General features: G+C 46.5%; 1 protein-coding gene across 11 annotated transcripts in view; it reads left to right on the top strand.

The window, feature by feature from the left end:
* Window positions 1-20,425, top strand: part of ABLIM1 (actin binding LIM protein 1) — a 243,771-nt gene that overhangs the window by 218,995 nt on the left and 4,351 nt on the right. For 5 of the 11 annotated variants that reach the window (XM_059661512.1, XM_059661511.1, XM_059661509.1 and 2 more), the window contains 8 exons: window positions 5,261-5,365; window positions 7,048-7,095; window positions 10,255-10,401; window positions 12,539-12,630; window positions 13,822-13,933; window positions 15,647-15,711; window positions 16,548-16,608; window positions 17,442-18,476. In XM_059661512.1, coding sequence (XP_059517495.1) covers window positions 5,261-5,365; window positions 7,048-7,095; window positions 10,255-10,401; window positions 12,539-12,630; window positions 13,822-13,933; window positions 15,647-15,711; window positions 16,548-16,608; window positions 17,442-17,557 — 746 coding nt within the window. In that variant the 3' untranslated portion in view covers window positions 17,558-18,476. Of the gene's footprint in view, window positions 1-5,260; window positions 5,366-7,047; window positions 7,096-10,254; window positions 10,402-12,538; window positions 12,631-13,821; window positions 13,934-15,646; window positions 15,712-16,547; window positions 16,609-17,441; window positions 18,483-19,569; window positions 19,651-20,425 lie in introns of those variants that run through there. The other 6 variants (XM_059661505.1, XM_059661507.1, XM_059661514.1 and 3 more) reach the window with 5 other exon arrangements.

The following is a 20,425-nucleotide window of genomic DNA, read 5'->3' as shown; positions in this document are numbered from 1 at the left end:
TGCTGATTCTCCAGAGAATTACTTCTTGGTTGTTATGAAAAAACATCTACCCATTCACATGGAAGGCCTCTCCCACTTCTGGAAATTCCCACGTGGAGGGAACTCATGGCCATCGGAGAAGCACGTGGGCAGGGCACCCCAGGCTCCCACGGCCCTCCATTGGAACGGTTCCTTTCCTCTTGGAGCTTGTGTTGTGGTCTCAGGGGAGTTTTGAAAATAAATGTAAGCTGGAGAGCTTGAGGCCCCCGGGGTAGGATGACCATCCGAGGAACGTGCAGCTAGAAGGGAGGGCCCTTCCACTCTGGCAGCCTGAAGCCCAGCCCCCCAGGGCCCAAGCCCACTTCCTGGTCCTTACTTCTCATGCATGCGGCCCGGGCCCCGGGGTCTGCGGAGCTGAGGGTGTCTGCACGGGTGTAAAGCTGAGATGCGCATCACAGGCTGGCTCTGTCTCAGTGGCTTCCCCGTCCACTTCCTGTAGCCTCTGTCTTGTTTCTTGTGTCTTCTTTTCTGTTTTCTGACCTTCCTTGCAGCCTCATTCTGGTATGTCATTGTTGGGTCATTTGGGCAAGTGCATGCCTGGAGGTTTGGAATCTTCACTCTGTTTGGATCTGTTTGTGCTGTGCTTTCTGCGTTTCTCTTCCCTCGCTTTGAAATACTGGGAGACATTACGTTCTGTGTCCACGAAATATATCAATCAGATGAGTGGCTCGGGCTCAGACAGCGATTGGACACTCGCTGAAGGGAGCCATGACACTATTGAAGCTTTAGACAGGGACTAGCGATCTGGGAACTGTCATGAAATTCTAGATGCTGCCAACTTTCAGGAGCCAATCCAAGGATTCATGTGAAGGAACAAAATGGCTGGGAGTGCGCCATATACAATATTATGTGATAAATACACTATTATATTATTTGTCAGCAGTGCCTTCACTCTGGGCTGGTAGGTGATGATGATGATGACGATACCTTCATATACGCTATTTCATCTGCTGCCTCATACATCAACACTAATAAAAGAGAAAAATGGTAATTGGCGTACGAGCTACCCTTTTCATTGGCTAATCAGGGCTATATGCAAATTAACTGCCAACTAAGATTGGCAGTTAACTGCCAACAAGATGGCGGTTAATTTGCATATGTAGGCACAATGCAGGGAGGCAAAGGGAAAGCAGGAAGAAGCCCCCTGCCACTGACAGTGATCAGAAACCCAGGGGGGAGCTAAGAGCTGGGGGGCAGGGCAAAGGCGGCCCTGGGGCCGCCTTTGCCCTGCCCCCCAGCCATGATTGGAGAATCAGGTGCCTTTTCCGCCCTGGCCAGTGATAGCAGGAAGCAGGGGTGGAGCCAGCGATGGGAGCTGGGCACGGTCGAAGCTGGCAGTCCCAGGAGCTAGGGGTCCCTTGCCTGGGCCTAAAGCGGAGCCCACGATCGCGGGGCTGCTGCAGCTGCGGGTCCCCGCTGCCCGGGCCGGATGCCTCAGCCAGAGGCGTCAGGCCTGGGCAAGGGGCCGATCCTGCGATTGGAGGGTGATGGGGGTCAACGCCTGAGGGCTCCCAGTATGTGAGAGGGGGCAGGCTGGGCTGAGGGACACTCCCCCCACACACACACACCCAGTGCACGAATTTCGTGCACCGGGCCCCTAGTTACTTACATAATAAACTAAGCACAAAAATAACCTTTTAGGGCCTCATCAGTTATTTCCTTCCAGGATAGAGTTAAAAGTTTTATCACTTGAAGGTAGGGTATTTAACCTAGCAAAGTTAGAAACAGGCCTATCTTGAGAATATTTCTTTTTTTTTGAAAAATGACAAAAGTTTGTCATGCCTTTGGTATTCCAAGGGTGAAGCACATGGTACCTAGCAGCGCTGTGTATGCTGAGCCCTTATTCCAATGAACCCTCATGATGTGAGGAAATCATATGGTACAGAGTCGCTCGGATGGGCATGTTGCTGAGTCTTTACCTTGCTTTGAACTTTTGTGGGAGATTTATTTTATTTTATTTATATATTTTTATTGATTTCAGAGAGGAAGGGAGAAGGAGAGATAGGAACATCCATGATGAGAGAGAATCATTGATTGGCTGCCTCCTGCACGCCCCCTACTGGGATCAAGCCTGCAACCCTGGCATGTGCCCTTGACCGGAATTGCACCTGGGACCCTTCAGTCTGCAGGCCAACGCTCTATCCACTGAGCCAAACCAGCTAGGACTGTGGGAGGTGTTAAATGATTATAGAGTTAAATCTACTTACAAAGACTTGAACACATGAGGGCTTTTTCTAGGAACTAGAAAGGTCAATGGTTGCTGAAGATATGCAGCCAAATAAAGAACTGTGCCCAACTGGTGCCAGCGTTCGGCTGGCATGCACCCCCTGGGAGTTCAGAGAGTCGTCGGCCGCATCCGAGAAGGGATGGGCTTCTACGGCCACTTGCCAGCAGAGCACCTTCATGAAGGGAAGATATTTCATAGTCAGGCAAATGCCAGTTCCAATAACTTTAAACCCTGTGTCCTGTACACGCAGATATTTGTGGGTGCACATGACTCTGGCTAAAAATTATCAAAACAAATGTAATGGTGTTTCTTGTGATTGGACATGATAGCCCACACCTGCGCAAACATTTCCCTGAAGTGGCTGATGTACAAGTGCAGGGAGGCTAGAGGCAGCGGGTGCAGGGAGGAGCAGTGGGGTTCAGAAGCAATAGCACCCCGTGCGGAGGGTCTGCAGAATGAGTCTTCAAAAAACCAACCTCAAAGAAAGCGAGAAAGTTGAGTGTCTCTAGAATTTCTTTGGAGAAGAGCCCATAAGAAGTATTCTGTTTTTCAATAATGGGTCACTCTTCTGAATAATCCCTAATGTTTAGAGGAGTCAAGAATTCCCCTGAAATGAAACAGTTAAATTGGGGTTATTGAGGATCGGCTCTAATGGGAACGTTATAAAAACGGGGTGCGATAGTGATCCCATCGCTGCCTTTAATGAAGCAAAGATGGTGGCTAACCCTGCAGTGGTGCTCACCACATTAGGCCATGAAGAGCTTCCTGGTTAGTTCGTTGGCCTCCTTCAGTCGTTCATTCACAGACATTTACTGGGCACTCACTCTGGCCAGGCGCTGTGCTGAGCACACAGATGAATGAGACCGAGTTCTAATTCTTCCTTAGATTTAAAGTGGGATTTTCTTCTAAACATAACGCATAGTCTCCCTCCCCTGCTTGCTTCTACCTGTGTTAATAATACTCATTTTTTTCAGGCAGGAACCGGTTGCTTCTTTTTAGGAGAGTGATAGTAAATGAGATAGCGTTTTTTGAAATGAGTTTTTGAATACATCGCAGTTTAGAGTGAAGAGTCATAGTGTTTAGAAGCTAACGTCTGACTTAAGTAGTAAAGTCTAATTATAATATATTGGGAGCTAGATGCTCAAGTGACTTGAGGGTGGGGGGAAGACAAAAGTTTCAGAATATGATAACCAAAAACTTAGAATATTTATTTGAGCCAGTTAAATTCAGGTTTCACACCTGAAATATCGTACTGCCCATTTGGTACAGACCTGTGCTCTGGTTACCTAAAATTGCACATATTGAGAGACTAAAACTATGAAATGTGTTGTTTTGAAACTCCAGCAGTTGACATCTTTCATTTTCTGCTGGCCAGATTTAGAACAGTTTGGCCTAACTGAGGAAACTGGCTTTTGTACGTCTAAAATTAGTACAGTGTTATATGTCAACTATGTCTCCTTTTTAAAAAAAATTAAAAAGATGGTAGAAAAAAATCAGCTCTTGCTATATATTTTTTTTAAAAATCTATGATTTATTTTAAGCTGTCATCATTAGATAAACTGATCTTCATCAAAATTTAAAACTTCTGCTTTAAAGGGCTATCAAGAAAGTAAAAGACAACCCACAGAATGGGAGACAGTTCTCCGTTCACCCCTGCAGTTCCCGTGGTCAGCAGGGAGGGCGGAGGCAGTGGTAGCTCTCAGGGCTCCTGCAGCCACGCCCAGCGTCCTCTCCACACCCCTCCCCATTCTCCTCCAAAAACACCACGCTTTCCAGCCAGTGGCCAGCCCTGCTGCTCCCGCCCACTGTGCCCTCCCATGCCTCCTTCCTTAGGAGGCTCCAGCCTTCTGAAATCTGAGCGTCCCCACCCTCTGCCCACCACCCACCTGGCGAGCGTACTCTGCCGTGTCCCACGCAATTCTCATATCTTTCTGTCGCTTCCTGAGGAATTGATGGTGCACACCTTTCTCTGAGTGTCATAATTTTTTCATATGCCTCTGAATGCTATGGCAGGGTATTATATTTATGTGTCTTAAGTCTGACTCCTTAGGTCAACAATTCTCAACCTGTGGGTCGCGACCCCTTTGGCGGGTCACAGGGGTCGCTTAAGACCATCCTGCATATCAGATATTTACATGGCGATTCATAACAGTAGCAACATGACAGTTATGAAGTAGCAACGAAAATAATTTTATGGTTGGGTCACAACATGAGGAACTGTATTTAAAGGGCCAGAAGGTTGAGAACCACTGCGTTAGGTGGACTCTGGCCCCGGGAGGGCAGGGACTAAATCTCCTTCATCTACTTATCCTCGCTCATAGCTCAGGGCCCAGCCACCCCAGGTGTCCAGTTATTAGAGTGGGTGGTGCCTCCTCTTTGTAGAGAAAGATGGAGAGAGGTATGTGTGGTCCCACAGTCCCTGGAAGAAAGGGGCCTGCCTCGTCTGGTGTATTTCAAAGAGGAAACAGAAACACAAGCTGCAGTGAAGGCATTTGGGTTGCTCAGGGCAAGGCCGGGTGACCACACGGGCTCCCGGCGTAGCCTTCGTTCAGAGAAATGCAGGCCAGCCACCAGCCTCTGTCATCACGCCTGGAAGGCTTGTATTTGGGTTGCCTATCCCACTCCTTCACACGCTTGGGATCTAACCATCTAACAACTGGTCCTGAACCATTACCCGGCGCCTTCCATTCCTCGTACCCAACGCCCCATCCGATCAGCGCCCTGCCTGCTCACAGCTCAGCCCCATGCCTTGGATGACGTGCCTCGCTGCTCGCTGCTTTACCACCGTGACCTGAACTCAAACCTCTCTTACGGGAAACTAAACCTGATCCCCCCTTTGCCAGCCACGTTGCTACGTTGAGTTTGTTTCTTTCGTTCCTCCTTTTTTGACGTACCTCCTCCCCGTTGGTGATTTTGAAGTTTTATTACGCTCGCTCAGTTTCCTTTATTGCTGTCCCTTCTCTCATTTTGTTTTCTCCATTCTTCTCATTGGAGGCAATGAGCCGTCCAGCGGCCGGAACTCCCCTCTCCCCCACCGGCCAGACAGCCGCCCTCTAACTCCAACTTACGCTCAGGCCCCTAAACATTTCCATGTTCCAGGTAGGAGCTGACGCGGTCTCTGTCATGGTGTCCTGTCACAGTGTAGAATGTAGCCTTGTCACCTCTGTCTTGTCTCCATTGCTCATGCTCTTTACATTGGGATGTGCAGTTGGCAAACCCTAAATTGCAGGATCTGACCCAGGGGGCCTTTCAAAAACGTTATGTGTGGACCGCCAGGATGACATTGAAGGGTTCGGTTTTCCCAAGTTATTTTTGAAGGGGTGTGGGAGGCAGAGAGAGAAGGAATGAGGGTTTGAGTTGTGTTGTTTTTACTAAAATTTTAATTTCACCTTGATATCAGCGGCTCCTAAGATATCACGCTGTGGCTTGGTCATTGACTAATTAGCACAATGGCAATGCAGTGACCTCCTTGTTCTAAAGATGGAACCACAGCGACTCTGCATGCTTTTCTTTTTCCTGTGTCTCCGACGTGGAGACTCTTCCCCCGGGCTTTTCTGAGCGGAGTAAAATGGTCTCTCCGAGCCTATCCCTCACTAACCACCCCCGGAGCCGCAAAGGGATCTTGCAATTTAGGCGCGGTGCTGCCAGCTTCGCTCTGCGGTCGCAGCACCTGTGTCACAGCACAAACAGTCACTGGCCACCGGAACTGGGAAAATCAGAACCCGCCGGCATCGTCATGTTTAGGCTCAGCCCCGTTTGCAAAGGCAAGATTGGCCATCCGAAGTCCCGGCACCATTTTTCCGTGGGAAGCACATTGTTTTGCTTCTTTTAGTTCCTGGAAGTGGTTTAATACATGACCCGTTATGTTCATGCTAGTGTACATAGTTGGGATCTGAAATCGGTTTTTTTCCTTTTGCATTCCAAACTGACCTAATAAAACAGAGGAAACTTCATTGAGATTCATTCCACTAAGCTAGGATTGCCTTTTTTAAAAGTGCTTTTGAACCTTGAAAATCAATGTTACCAAGTTGAGCGACCCTCTCCCCCCCCCCCTCCTTTTTTTTTCATGAAAAATGCCGCACCAAGATGCAGTGCCCAGGGTTCTGGGGAAACAAAGCTTTTGACATTTCCTGAGTATTTGTGCTCAAAGTGAAATGACAGCATAATCAAATGGGGTCCTGTATAAATATGTGAATAATATTTGGCATCTCAGCCTTTAAAAAAAAAAAATTGGCCTATAGGAGTTAGACAAACATCCTGGTAATACATCAGACTAGTTTTGCCCATACAAAGTGTTTCTGTGTTTAAAGAAATTACTCCTTGTTTTTCTACATTGCTTTCCACTGTTCCATTCATTAGTTGAGAAGGAAATTGAGCCACTGGTATCTACTGGGAGCTCAATTTCTAGACAGTAGCATTTTGGGGATTTTCCCCAAACTGGTTATGTCTTCCTCAATGTAGAGTATTCCACTGCTTGCATTTCTTCCTGTTTTAGTCCCACTTTTAGTGAAATGTGTATTGGAAATAAATGGCCCATGAATTAATGACATCTCTATATATGCTTAGATGTATTACAAAGGATTTCACATCACTTGGTGTAGTGATTCGCTCATTCCTGTAATTTCTGCTTCCAGTAACACCGCTCTTTGTAATACAAAAGTTGACTGTCTGGGTTGTATTTGTTCAAGAGTCTTCAGTTTGGTTTGCCTCTTGCTTGTTCTGTTTTTCCCATCGCGGAACTGGTTCCCATAATCACACACCTTTGCTTTTCATTTCCACAGATCAAGGGATCAACATTTACCGAAAACCACCCATCTACAAACAGCATGGTAAAACCCGCTTCCTCCGCGTTAGCTTTTAAGTAGCAGCGTCGCAGCGTTGACTGAACTTCTCTTTGCTGTCCTCTGAAAGGCTTATCAGCTGCTGCTTTCGAGAATCAAACTGGGGTGCCCAGCAAATTGTGCCTTGATGTCCTCCTGAGATGCAAACAGTGTGAAATTGGGGTTTCTAGAGGGAGGAGGCTTAGCGTGGTCAGGAAGCTCCTACCTCATTTCTGAGCCCATCTAACCACGTATGGTGCCATTCATTGAGAAGGGGTAGGACTAGCCACACAATAACTCACAAACACCCTAACAAGACATGTTTGTTTTTTCTCTGCCATTTAATAATTTAACCAACCTCTATAACTACTTTGATCAGCTTACAATTTAGCTAATTAAAACTAGTGAAAGCCAGCTTTCCGGAACAATTAATTTGACGAAGCCCTATCAGCTTGGCTGTCCAGTTCCCCAGTTTCTTCTGTAGCATAAAGACATCTGTGCCCGGTGATGGAGTGGACGGGACACACGCTGACTCGGAGTCCTGGCCCTCGTCCCCGCTCCTCACCTCCACGGCTCTGTGATTTAGGATGTCATGGACACAATTCCTCTGTCCCTCCGTTTTCTCCAATCTGTGAGTTAGGCTAGTTTGTCTGTGAAATGCCTGCAAGCCAAGAATCACTGCTGTGGATTTAGAGTGGTGCTTTCCTTGTCTGGGAGTATGGAATTTTGAAGCCCAGGAAACGACCTCACTATGTGTAAATCACCCCCCCCCCCCCCAATTAGGTCTCTCAATATTTATCTGCCACCAATCTTGGTGAATGGATTCTTCTAAAGCCAAGATAGGTCTTTAAGTGATTTCAGAAAATTATACACAAACTGTGCCCGGAAATTTGAAGGCTGCCTTTAAAAGGTAATTGACATTAATGAGTCCTTAAGGATTAGGATGACACGAAAAGCAAACAAAGTCAAAAAAGCACAGGGGGACATATTTAGGCCTACATTCTCGGCGGGAAAGAGAATGTATGTATTGTAATGTTTGTGGAATTATGACTTTCTTCTTCATTCTGGTTTTTTTTATTTATTTATTTAAGATTTTACACCACATGCTTGCTTTTTTAAGTTTGTTAACATTGTTTTTGTTTTTGTTTTTTTTATGGTTTAATGTCTTGTCACCCACTCATTAACATATGAATGTTTACTGACTTCACCAATTCTAATGAGTAAGTACTGTTTGAAGTCACACTTTTTTTTTTGTTTTCCAAATTTAAGAATAAGATTCTCAGTTAGATTGATCCATTTAGAGTCTTTTGAAATACTGGAATCTTTAGGCCCTGCCGCTCCAAACAAAAATAATCAAATGACTAAGACTAAAGATGGAATAATGTAAGATGATTTATTTGGAAGGGATTAATTGGCTTCTTTTCTTGAAATTTACTTTGACTTTCCTCTTTTCCTTCAGACCGTTATAATTAATTAATCAATTAGAGTAGCGCAGCCAAAGCAGACGTCCCAAAGGACATTCTGCAGAACAGGCAGTCCATGCAGTAGAAACGGGTCCTACAGAAACCTGGTGTCCGCCCTGGTGCATTTGGAAAATGCTAGGTTTAGAGGAAGGCACACTGTTTTTTCTTTTTTGTAATACAGAACTCAGCCTTTACTGCACTAACACATTCTGTTCTTCTTTAAGAAGAGCGTATTTATGCAGTATTTTCCAGCCTGAATTATTTTTTTTTCTCATGAGGTTAATGATTCAGAGAAACACTCTTCCAAACCTGGCCAAGGCCTTGTTCCTTATTATTGCAAAGGACGACCTTGGTCAAGTCACTTAAGCAAATTGAGACCTAGAAGTTTTCAATAAGAATGAGGACTGGGAGCTGACGATTCAAAGAATTGTATCCAAATTCAACAAGCTGTGAGCCCTGGGAGAGAGGACGTTTTACTTAAAGCAACATAAATATTTTGAAATGTTTGGTAACAGCCCAGGTCACTTGGCAGAGGTAGGAGCTGAGCATTTCTCCCCCCTTGCTGGGCTCCATCTCTGATTAGATTTGGGGCTCTAAGCCGCGGACGCTTCCTCTAAGCAGAGCCATTCAGAACCCTGTGCAGGCCTGGTGCTGCCAGGCTGGCCCCTGTGTTTTAAAGTTGGGTGATTCACTTGTGTGTGCAGACCCTTTTCTCCTGGGACTCAAGGACCCATGTACAAGCGCCCCCAAAACAATGGGTATACACCTTCACAGCTGATAGCTCAATTTTGAAAGTTGTAACTGCCTTTATCATTATTTGAAGTGCGTGTATACATTTGCGGGGGGGGGGGGGGGACACCCCATATAGTATAGAAGTATTACAATGAACTGGAGCAGTATATTTGTGGCTAAGAAGCCAAAAGACAGCCAGCCCGCTTATGATTAACAACTGCAGTCAAGTGACAGTATCGTGCTTTTAACTCAGCTCTTTAATTTCAAGTGACTAATTCAGATGTCTAATTGCTCTAGGAGTTTGTCCCAATAGAAATTTCTAGGATGCTGGGAATGTTCTATAACTGTTGTCTAATACAATAGGCAGTAATCACATGTGGCTATTGAGCACTTAAAATGTGCAACTGAGGAACTGAATTTTAGTTTAAAAAATTTTTTTCATTTAATTTTTTTTTTTAAGCCTCACCCGAGGATATTTTTCCATTGATTTTTAGACAGCGTGGAAGAGACAGGGAAAGACAGAGAGATATATCGATGTGAGAGAAGCACATCGATTGGTTGCCTCCTGCACGAGCCCCAACCAGGGCACAGGCCGGGGAGGAGCCTGCAACCGAGGTACGTGCCCTTGACTGGAATTGAAGCCAGGACCCTTTGGTCCACAGGCCGACGCTCTATCCACTGAGCCAAACCGGCCAGGGCTAAGTTCATTAATTTAATGTAAATTGCCACGTTGCTAGTATTGGATAGCAGGCTCCAGAGCAGATATAGAACAGGCGTGAGATGAAGCTTTGTTTCTGGTGGAGCATCCAACGAGCTGAGCTGTCACTGGGCACCACTGACCGGGTGATGGATTGATAATGGCTATAAGCAGAGCTGTCTGGAGTGGAAACCTTTGCCAGAGAACAAGACCTGTGAGTGGGTTGACCACCACGGCCTTGCAGACCGGTAGCTAAGCTCCCCTGATTCCGCCTAGATGCAGCTGCCTTGGCAGCCCAGAGCAAGTCTGCAGAAGACATCATCAAGTTTTCCAAGTTCCCAGCAGCGCAGGCGCCAGACCCCAGCGAGATCCCAAAGATTGAGACGGACCATTGGCCTGGTCCCCCCTCACTTGCCGCCGTAGGTATGCGACTGTTACAGCTAAGCCAAATGGACAGGTTGCTAGGAGATCTCAAAGTGCAATGCTTAAAAATATGCCAGGTTTTTAAGAAAAGTACGACCAAGAGGAGGTAGAATAGTGGGAAGAACTAATGCGGTATTAATGTGTGTGCAAAATGCTTCCAAGCTACCAGCACCCCTTCACCAGAGCCTTGCTCTAACCTAATCACCAAGGTGCAGAACTGGTCTAAAACGGATGATGCGCATGGACCCTCGGAGTCATTACCGCCAAGTCGGTAACTCTTTTGAATGCCATTGAATCAAAGCCTCTTGGCAAGAACATTGTTCTATATAATTAGAAGTCAGCTGGTGAATTAACCGAGGGTCCATGGAAGCATGGCTTCTTTCAAATTTGTTTTAGACTATTTCTGCTTGTAATGGCAGTTCTCTTAACAGCTAATCTTAACCCCGAGCACTTTCACTTTCCTTACGAGATCTCGTTCTCCGTTTCTAAGGAGGGCTACTGCAGTTACGCGTTCTGAAATGACGCGTGTAAAGTTACGTGATTTTACATCCTTCATGTCCATGATTCTGTGCTCCGATGTCACATTTCAGCTGCTTCATTCTTTGCTTTGAACCTCAAATGTATGCTCTAGAATTGTGTCTATGTCTTTCTTTACTGTTTTGTCAGTAGTGAAATCACTTGGCCTAAAAAGTGATGTTAAGCAAACTCAGACGCTGATACTAAAAGCTTAGTGGGTTGGACATACAAATGTGACTAACTTATCACATTTCTGTTAACAACCTAAAAGGCCTTCAATTTTCCAAAATTTCCAAATTGTTTTCCTCATGCTATTTTTTATCCATTTACTTTTGGAATACCTTTTACAAGCACTATACTATGTAGATTTTAAAGCAATTTCTACGTATAGAAATAGTCGAAGGAAACCCATCTTGGGTTCATCACTCACAAGTATTCTCTACACGATGTTGCCTTGAGATATAGCTGATTCTTGCAAACTTGTGCTTATTCATTTTTATTAATATAAAGAGAGAATACTCACCTTGACATTTATGATTTTAGGAACTAAGAGCCAATCATACCAGCTTTTCTCTGCCAGGCAGTTCGTGGGGACCTTGAGGTTCCCAGTTCAGTCACGTTGCTTTGTGGGGTTTCTACCGCAGCCAGACCCAAAGGGGGCAGGAGAATTAACATTTTGTTGTTGAAACTGACATGCCTAAATAGTTTAAACCTCTTTGGGGTTCCAAAATGAAGGCAATTTCTGGCTCATTAATCAAAATAAGAAAAACTGAGACGATTAAGGTTTGTTTTGATTAGATTAGCAAGCTTTCCTGTTTCCTCCCACAGTCAGATTGTCCAAGCAATTTAGGAAAAACACTCATTATCTTAATTTTCCAACCATTTAGACCGATTCTTCCTTTCCACCCTCTGTCTCCCTTTACCAGGAAGCTTAAAAATTGTACATGACTTGCTATACTGTACCAAAGGAAGTAGCTTTTTAGCTCTATTGCTGTAGTGAGAATTTTTATTGAGTTTTGATCAGTAGAAAGCTTTTTATAATCATTGTTCAAAGGGCTGAGAAAAAGGAAGCATTAGAGAGCCATCCCTACATAAAAAGCATACTTGTTATTGAGTTTAAGGATGAAGACAGAGTGATATTATTACGGCAACCTATCTATTCAGCAGAAGAAACTATAAGATTTTAAACCTTGTCATAAACGAGTGACTATTTAAAAGCATTTAATAGATGTTTCTCTATTTTAAAATTGACCTCAGGGACATTGAAATAAGTGTAGATGCTCCTCCTACTTACTACTGAGAGCTCTAACCAGGGAGGACTCAGACCCCATCGCAGTGGCAAACCCGAGCTTTAATTGAGCAGACCAATTATAGGGAGGCCAAATCTAGGCTTCACCGGATCCCACATTCAACCCGCATGTCAAACAGACCCGCTGTCTGGAGAAAGCAGCCAAGTAGCGCTGAGCTGGCTGTAGGCTCCTCTTTCTCCTGGTGCTGTTCACTCATGGCCAAGACCACTGCCGACCGTGGCGGCCTGGCCAGTTGAGCCCAGGTGGACTAGTCCCGTCCGATGCCCCTGCCGTGCGGCTAATGTGAGAAGTTGTCTTTGCTGTGGAATTAGGAGCTGACATGAGACGCAGATCTAGTGGCAGAGAGGAAGACGATGAGGAACTCCTGAGACGCCGGCAGCTTCAGGAAGAGCAATTAATGAAGGTTGGTCCTTAAACTACTTCGCTGCAGTCTTCCATTCAGTTCTCTCCCGTCCATATTTCTGGAGTGACTACTATGGTCAAGCCACCAAGTGGTCCCAGCCCTCAAGGGGCCTTCTAGTGATCGTCATACAACAGAGTACTGAGTGGGTGCTGGAAGAGGTGACCTGAAGGCTGGAGGTCAGAGGGCCGTGTGATGGTGTGGGCTTTTGCAAGGAGAGTGAGACCCTGAGCAGGCATGTGAGTGTGGTACCTGTGTTGAAAGGATGCCGCAGGGCCCAGTAGAGCCAAGGTGTACACCAGGTTGTTCAACACCTTCCTGCCCTGGTGCAGGCTCTCCTGAAGAAATTCCCTTGGGATTGAGCCTTTCTCCAAGTCTTTCCTCGGGACTCATGGGACCTTATTGTATATCTGGGCCAGGGGAGAGGGGATGAAATAGACTGCCTCTAAGAAGCCCTAGTGGGCTTCTCTCTCACATGGGCCTACAGCATCCAGAAGACCAAGAGAAAGGCAATTATAGCCTGGGGTGGAGGGGCCAGGGCATTATAAACTCTCCCTCCAATGAGGAACTGATGAATCCCTTCCAATGACACTTTCCAAAGATGCTTAATCACATGGGCAATGCACATGATACGAGTTATATGAAAAGATAAGATGCAGAGTTGCATTTATAGTATGATCCCAGTTTTTGTATAACATGTGCCTAAACGTACTGGATGGCTATAAACCACAATGCAAATGGGCGTCTCTGGGTGGTGGGTTATGGGTTACTCTTCTCCGGGTTTTCTAAAATCTATACAATGAGCAAGTCTTACTTTTTTTTTTCTTGTTTTTAAACACATTAGTGTCATTTCTTTTTAAAGACTACTATTCCCAATGTCCCCTTCCTACATCAAAACTCCACACACACTCACACATGCCTGCTGAGGTCACCTGCTGGCACTTTGGGGGAGAGCGAGGGAGGGAGAACACCCTCCTGACGTGGAGCCTGACAGGGAAATGCCAGCCTTGACATTGAAGAGGCTGAGGACTCAAGGTCCAAAACCTGTCCGAGCTCCAGAGGCACCACCAGCCTCTGAGACTGTCCATCCAGGCTTTGCCCGAGTCGGCACTTCTCACTGGACCTTCTAAAAAGGAAATTTTCCATGAAAGTAATTACGGGCTTCCCTTCCATTTTTCTTTTCTTTGTGAATAGCTCAACTCAGGCCTGGGGCAGCTGATCCTGAAGGAAGAGATGGAGAGGGAGAGGGAGAGCCGGGAGAGGGCAGCCCTGTCAGCCAGTCGCTATGATTCTCCCATCAACTCAGGTGAGAGCAGAACCACCACCTCCCCCTGAGCCGACAGCCGGCCACCTGCCTGCAAGGGCCCGGCCTGGACCTTCCGGGAGAGTCAAGGACATTTCTGGTGGAACCCACAGGGCGTTCTCCAGGGAAGGAAGTGTGGGAAACCCACTCCATGTCAACATAGCTTCTAGGCATGTCATGGTTCTTCCTTAAATGTGGGTTTCCTTTCTGCTGCAAGTGGGGAGCCCTTAGAGCAGCCGTGGGCAAACTACGGCCCGTGGGCCGGATCCGGCCCGTTTGAAATGAATAAAACTAAAAAAAAAAAAAAAAAAAAAAAAGACCGTACCCTTTTATGTAATGATGTTTACTTTGAATTTATATTAGTTCACACAAACACTCCATCCATGCTTTTGTTCCGGCCCTCCGGTCGAGTTTAAGAACGCATTGTGGCCCTCGGGTCAAAAAGTTTGCCCACCCCTACCTTTAGAGGAAGGACCTTAAGGACACAAGGGTTCAGGTTAGAATAGTCATGAAGAGGGAGGCAGCATAAAGGGAATTCTTAGAGAGAACAGGAGAGCACAAACTAGACTTTCTAAATGTTGTAATTTTACATTAATGTGTTCAATACAAAGCTGAAGACTCGTGGTGTTATGTTTGACACTTTTGAAAGACATTACTTACATATTGGCTATGTCAGGATAGTTTCCCCTGCTTCTATTTGTCAAAAGCCAATTCTCTCTTAACCCACAAGATTTTTCCTCCCATGTTCTGAACTAGTGCCTGCTTTCCTCCCCTTCTGGTTCTTTAGAAATGTGTTTAGTGTTTACTGTCTGCAGGCATTTTTGCTAAACATGATCTCAATCTTCATGACGTGCTAGTGAAGTAGGCAATATTATTATTATCCCAAATTTGTAGCTCAGGTATAGGAAGTTGGGGTAACTTACCAAGGTCACGCCACTAATAACTAGCAGAACCTGGATTTAGGCGTCCAGGTATCCTACCCCAGAGCCCACGACCTCAACAGGGTGCCCTGCCACCTCTCAGATGCTCGCCTGGCATTGACCTTGGATTGGGTAGTTACTAATCTTCAGAGTCCCAATCAACTCCACGATTATGTTCTGTAAGAATAGATCGCACTAAACCCACGTGGGTCAGCAAATGAAGACTTAAAAAGATGAAGTACTTGCCCAGAGATTCAGAGGCGTTAAGTTGCAGACCCAGATTCAGGCCCAGGTCTGCCTTCCCCAAAGCCCAGCCGTTCGTGAGGCATCCATCCCAGGCCTCCCAGGAGCCCAGTCCGACTGATAACTTACATGGCTGACTTTTGGGTCAGTGTTTGCCGCCATGTCACCCGAGGCATGGGCTTATGCATCCAGAGAGTCCTGGGTTCAAATCCTTGCTCAGCTATTTACAAGCTGAGTGACCTTGGGCAAGATACTTAACTTTTTTTGGCCCCTATTTCTCCTCCTGCAAAATAGAAATAGTACCAGCGTAGTTAGGCTTGTACTGAGGACTCAGAGGTAAGGAACCCCCACCCCATCTCCGTAATATCACCCCCCACCCATTCCCTGCACCACCTAATAGGCTGGTGTTTTGTGAACATTTCAGCCCAATATTATTTGGATTATTTTTTTCTGAATCTTCTATTCTGCAAGGTAGAAGATACGCTGCCAATTTCATTGAAGAATGGGACTTCCTGTTTCTTAACAGTTGCTTTTTTACCTCTTTCTCACTTAGCTTCACACGTTCTGTCATCTAAAACCTCGTCTCTCCCAGGCTATGGAAGAAACGGGCTTCACCGGGTAAGGTTTCCCCATCAATCACTTCTGAGTCAGTCGTGGTCCAAGTGCTGACGTATCCCCGGAATACAACTGACGCGGTGATCTCGGTGTTAGCACATAATGAAAATTGTAATCTCCCTGATCTCCTAATAAATCACTTGGAATTATAGGCAAAATATTTCTTTTGAAAGAAAGGGAAATTGACTTTGGATAACAGAATAGCTTGTGTAAGTTTATGAGAAGACTAGGTTAAGTAATAGGGTGGCAAATATTTCTGCAATCAAGCAAAACACAATTATTAGAGCCTTTATCTCTGCAGTAAAAAAAAAAAAATATATATATATATATATATAGGAAAGCCCAGCTGGGGTGGCCCAGGAAGTCAACGGTTCGATTCCCGGTCAGGGCACATGCCCAGATTGTGGGCTTGATCCTCAGGAGGATCCGATCGATGATTCTCTCTCATCAATCTCTATATCTCTCTATTCCTCTCCCTTCCCCTCTCTAAAATCAATAAAAAATATATTTTAAAAAAATATATATAGGAAAGTTTTTTGCTACCTCCCTCCCCACAACACATTGGAATAGATGTAATTGTGTGACAGTGTGGAGAGACATTTTATTATGTATCAGCAAGAGGTACTTGCTTACCGAGGACCCGCTGAGTAGCGGCATTGATTGTACTACCAAAAATAAAGAGATCTCATGAAAGTAGAAAAAGTAGAAGGAAAATCGTGAGGGCCTAGGAATTCAGTTTGGGAAGAATTCTTAGGTTTTGCAAATCCTTCCTTTTCACCTGACTCCCAAACGATCACTGTGCAGTTGGTTTTCTAATACTGTGTTTTTTCTCATTTCAGCCCGTTTCTACAGACTTTGCTCAGTACAACAGCTACGGGGACGTCAGCGGGGGAGCGCGAGGTGAGGGTGCTGCGGCCACACTGACTGACCATGGCTGAGGTCAGGCACAGGCTGTGCAGTGACAAGCACATTCGCTGGGTTCATGCTGCCTTACGTTCTGAAGTGGGATCCCACCCACACTCCGCGAGCTAGCAGAGCATTTGTTAACATTTCGAAGGATCTCTAGTGACCTGAGACCAGGAGAAGTGAGTTTGTAAGAAGCAAGTTTGTAATCACTTCTGCTGAGCACTCAGACCCTTGGAGATCCAGAGATGGATGGGCCTACCTTCCAAATGCATACAGCTGAGCCTGGCTGGTGTGGCTCAGTGGGTTGAGCATTGTCCCATGCACCAAGAGGTCACGGGTTCAATTTCCGTTCAGGGCACATGCCCTGATTGCAGGCTCAATCCCCAGTAGGGGGTGTGCAGGAGGCAGCCGATTGATGTTTCCCCCTCCATGTTTCTCTCTCTCCCTCTCCCTTCCTCTGTCTCTAAAAAGTCAATGAAAAGAAAAATCAATGAAAACATTTTAAAAAAATGCATACAGCTAAGAGAGTGAGAGAGAAGCTCTTTGTGATAAATGCTATGATTGGAGACGCAGAGAGAAGGCAGAAACGCCTTCACGGCGCCAGGGAAAACTTCTGCAAGAGAAGGGTGTCTAACTGATAACTGGAACCTGCGCAGGCATTTCCTGGCTTCAGGGGGCAGACAGACGGGCACTGTACCGTACAGAGCACCAGAGCAGGGAGCGAACGTGGTCATGGGGGAAAGTTTGGGCAGTTGCAACAAGACACAGTCTCTGTATTAATGTTTCCGTGTTTCCCTGCTGACAGTTCCTTTCTCTTCTCTTTGCAGACTACCAGGTACGGAACACTGTCCCTCTTGAGTTGTCCACGCCAGCAGAACAGCCATGTTTCAATCCAGATGCGTGCTGCTGCGGCAGGGAAGGGTTTCTGTTAAGAAGATGCTGATTTGGGTTGATCTGTGGAATCGTTAGTCCACAGCTGGGAGGAGCCAGGGGAGCAGGCATGCCTGTGCACAGGTCCACTGTCCCCGCAGGCGGGGGCCGTGGCAGGAGCCAGGCCAGTGTCGGAGCACCGTCTTGCTATGGCCTTGAAGAGTCCTCTCTCGGGGGGATGTGGCTCAGCATCAGGGTCCGCCCATGTACAGTGTATTCTCCCCTTTTTTTAAATCTCCATCTGTGGATATTTTCCATTGATTTTAGAAAGACAGGAGAGGAGAGGGAAGGAAAGAGAGGCACGGGGGAGAGAGAAACATCAATGTGTGAAAGAAACATCCATCAATTGCCTCCTGACCGAGGATCGAACCCCCATCTATGCAGGTGGCCTGATTGGGGATTCAGGCCACCTGAATTGGTATATGGCCAAAAGGAAAGAGATGCTTTGGTACCATTCCTTTTTTCCTACCACCTAAACCTCAAAAATTATGACAGAGAATGAGAAAAGGAAAAATATGCAAAGAAGCGTAAGATAAAAATAAGGAATCAACAATCATAAACTTCGTAAATCTTTTTTATATCCCATATACTTTCATGCTTGGAGCCTCAATTCAGGGACTAGTCACTACAGTTCAGCCAGGCTATTTCCCCAGCTTGATTAGAAAATAGCAGTGTTCCTGCTCTTGGGCAGCAAGGATCTCATTTTGGAAAGCCCGTGTGATTAAGATGCCCATAGTGATTAAGATGGCATCTCTCAAGCAGTGACGAGGATCTGAGGCCCAATCAGGATTCAGGAGCCCACAGAGGCCTCCAGCTTCCCACCCAGCCAAGGGCTCCTCCTTGACCCAGCTTCTCTGTTGCAGACCCTGCCGGACGGCCACCTGCCTGGCATGAGAATGGACCGCGGAGTGTCTATGCCCAACATGCTGGAGCCAAAGGCAAGTGCGCTGTTCCCTTCCCTCCCCCACGGGGATGCCTAGCCGGGAGGTAATCCTAGAAGACACTTGCTTTTCTGCCTTTTCCCCATCCTCCGTGGCGAGGCCTGCTGGGCTCTAGGCTGGTGCCCTAGGCAAGCCATGTCCCAGAGCACCTTGCCATCCTCGGCTCATTTCGTCATCCGAGTCAGCAGCCTCGCTGTGTGTGCTGCTGCGTGCTCACAGGAAGTGCCAGGGGGTCTCCTGGGACCTCGGTACTCATGTGGCTCCTGCCATGAACCTACAAGGCACGCCCAGTGCTGAGGGGAGCCTCGGCCGGCTGCTCCAGGTGGGATGACCAGTATGTCCCAGTTTGCCCAGGACTTTCCCAGTTTTTGCACTGAAAGTCTTGCCTCCCAGGACCCTCCTTGGTCCCGGGAAAACTGGGACAGTTGGTTGCCCTGGATCCAGAGGTGTCCAAGGACCATGCTCCCTGGGGACCCTGGGCACTCGGCTCAGTGTGTCATCTGCCAGAACACTGCTCTGGGTCAGCCTGGCTCCGTGGATTCGAGAGCCAGTTTTAGAAGAAGATTGTTACAGAATATACAAAGCTATCCAGTTCTCTTCTGGTGTTTACCGTCATCCCCAGGACTTGGCAAATGTGTCTTCTTTCCCACAACAGAATCCCCAAAGGCACAGGCTACAGGGGGCACCGGGAGCTGTGGGGCACCTGTGAGAGCCTGGCACCTCCCATGTCCTCATCATAGTCTTAGGACAGTGATGGCGAACCTTTTGAGCTCAGCGTGTCAGCATTTTGAAAAACCCTCACTTAACTCTGGTGCCGTGTCACATATAGAAATTTTTTGATATTTGCAACCATAGTAAAACAAAGACTTATATTTTGATATTTATTTTATATACTTAAATGCCATTTAACAAAGAAAAATCAACCAAAAAAATGAGTTCACGTGTCACCTCTGACACGCGTGTCATAGGTTCACCATCACTGTCTTAGGAGCTCTGTCGGGGAGTCCTAGAGCTTCGGTCGATTCTGTTTGCTAATAAAATGATCCACGGTGTTCTAGAAGAGATGTTTGTCTTCGCTTCTCAGATATTTCCATATGAAATGCTCATGGTGACCAACAGAGGGCGCAACAAAATCCTGCGAGATGTGGACAGAACAAGGCTGGAGGTAAAGAAATAAAAATCTAGTCCTAATTGCAGCTCCCTGGGCATTCCCTCCAACTTTCCCCTAATTGGGAAATGTTTCTGTGAAGGCAAAAACAAATTAAAGGACCAATCTCATAATGTAGGTAGGATTTAGTAATACCTTTGGAGAAAAACACACATTTATACTTAAAAGATCAGTATTAAATACCCCCCACCGCGCCCCCCAGGAAAACCCAGTATGATTTTAGTCCTTTTCTTTGGAAACTTGGTGTTGCCATAATTATGGCTGGTGGCGTAGAGTGGACTCTCCATCCCTCTTCCAATGGCCCCGGCTCCCTCCTTCCCCAGCCTCGGTTGAGCTCATGGAGAGGGGAGGGAACACTCAACAAAGAGGTTTGTATGAGCAGGTTCCCCCGGCTGCTTCCGCATTCCTTGCTGAGGGTTATCTGGGTACACATACCCAAGACCTCCTTAGACACGGAGACTGATCTTTGTATTTTTCCATCTGAATGATTTTAATTAAGAAAGGCCCTGGCTGCCAGCCTCGTAAAGAATGGCTCCTTTTCCCCGACAAAAGGCTGCACCTTTGGACCCAAGGTCAGCCTGGCACAGAAACTCAAGGCTCTTGAATCCTAAGAGCGTGTCTAGGGGGGACAACAGGTGGAAGTTCTCGGTAGTAGGCCAGGCATCCACCCACCTCAACACTGTGTCTGAGCCAGGAGGAAGCCTGGGCTCCCCACGGCCCACTCTGCAAGTCTCTCTCTGGCTTTCTTATCGCTGTGGTCCGTTCTCTCTGC

Source organism: Myotis daubentonii, chromosome 13 (genome assembly GCF_963259705.1).
Source record: "Myotis daubentonii chromosome 13, mMyoDau2.1, whole genome shotgun sequence".
NCBI lineage: Eukaryota > Metazoa > Chordata > Mammalia > Chiroptera > Vespertilionidae > Myotis > Myotis daubentonii.
Note: the sequence above shows the minus strand (reverse complement) of the source record. Positions and strands in the feature narration are given on the sequence as shown.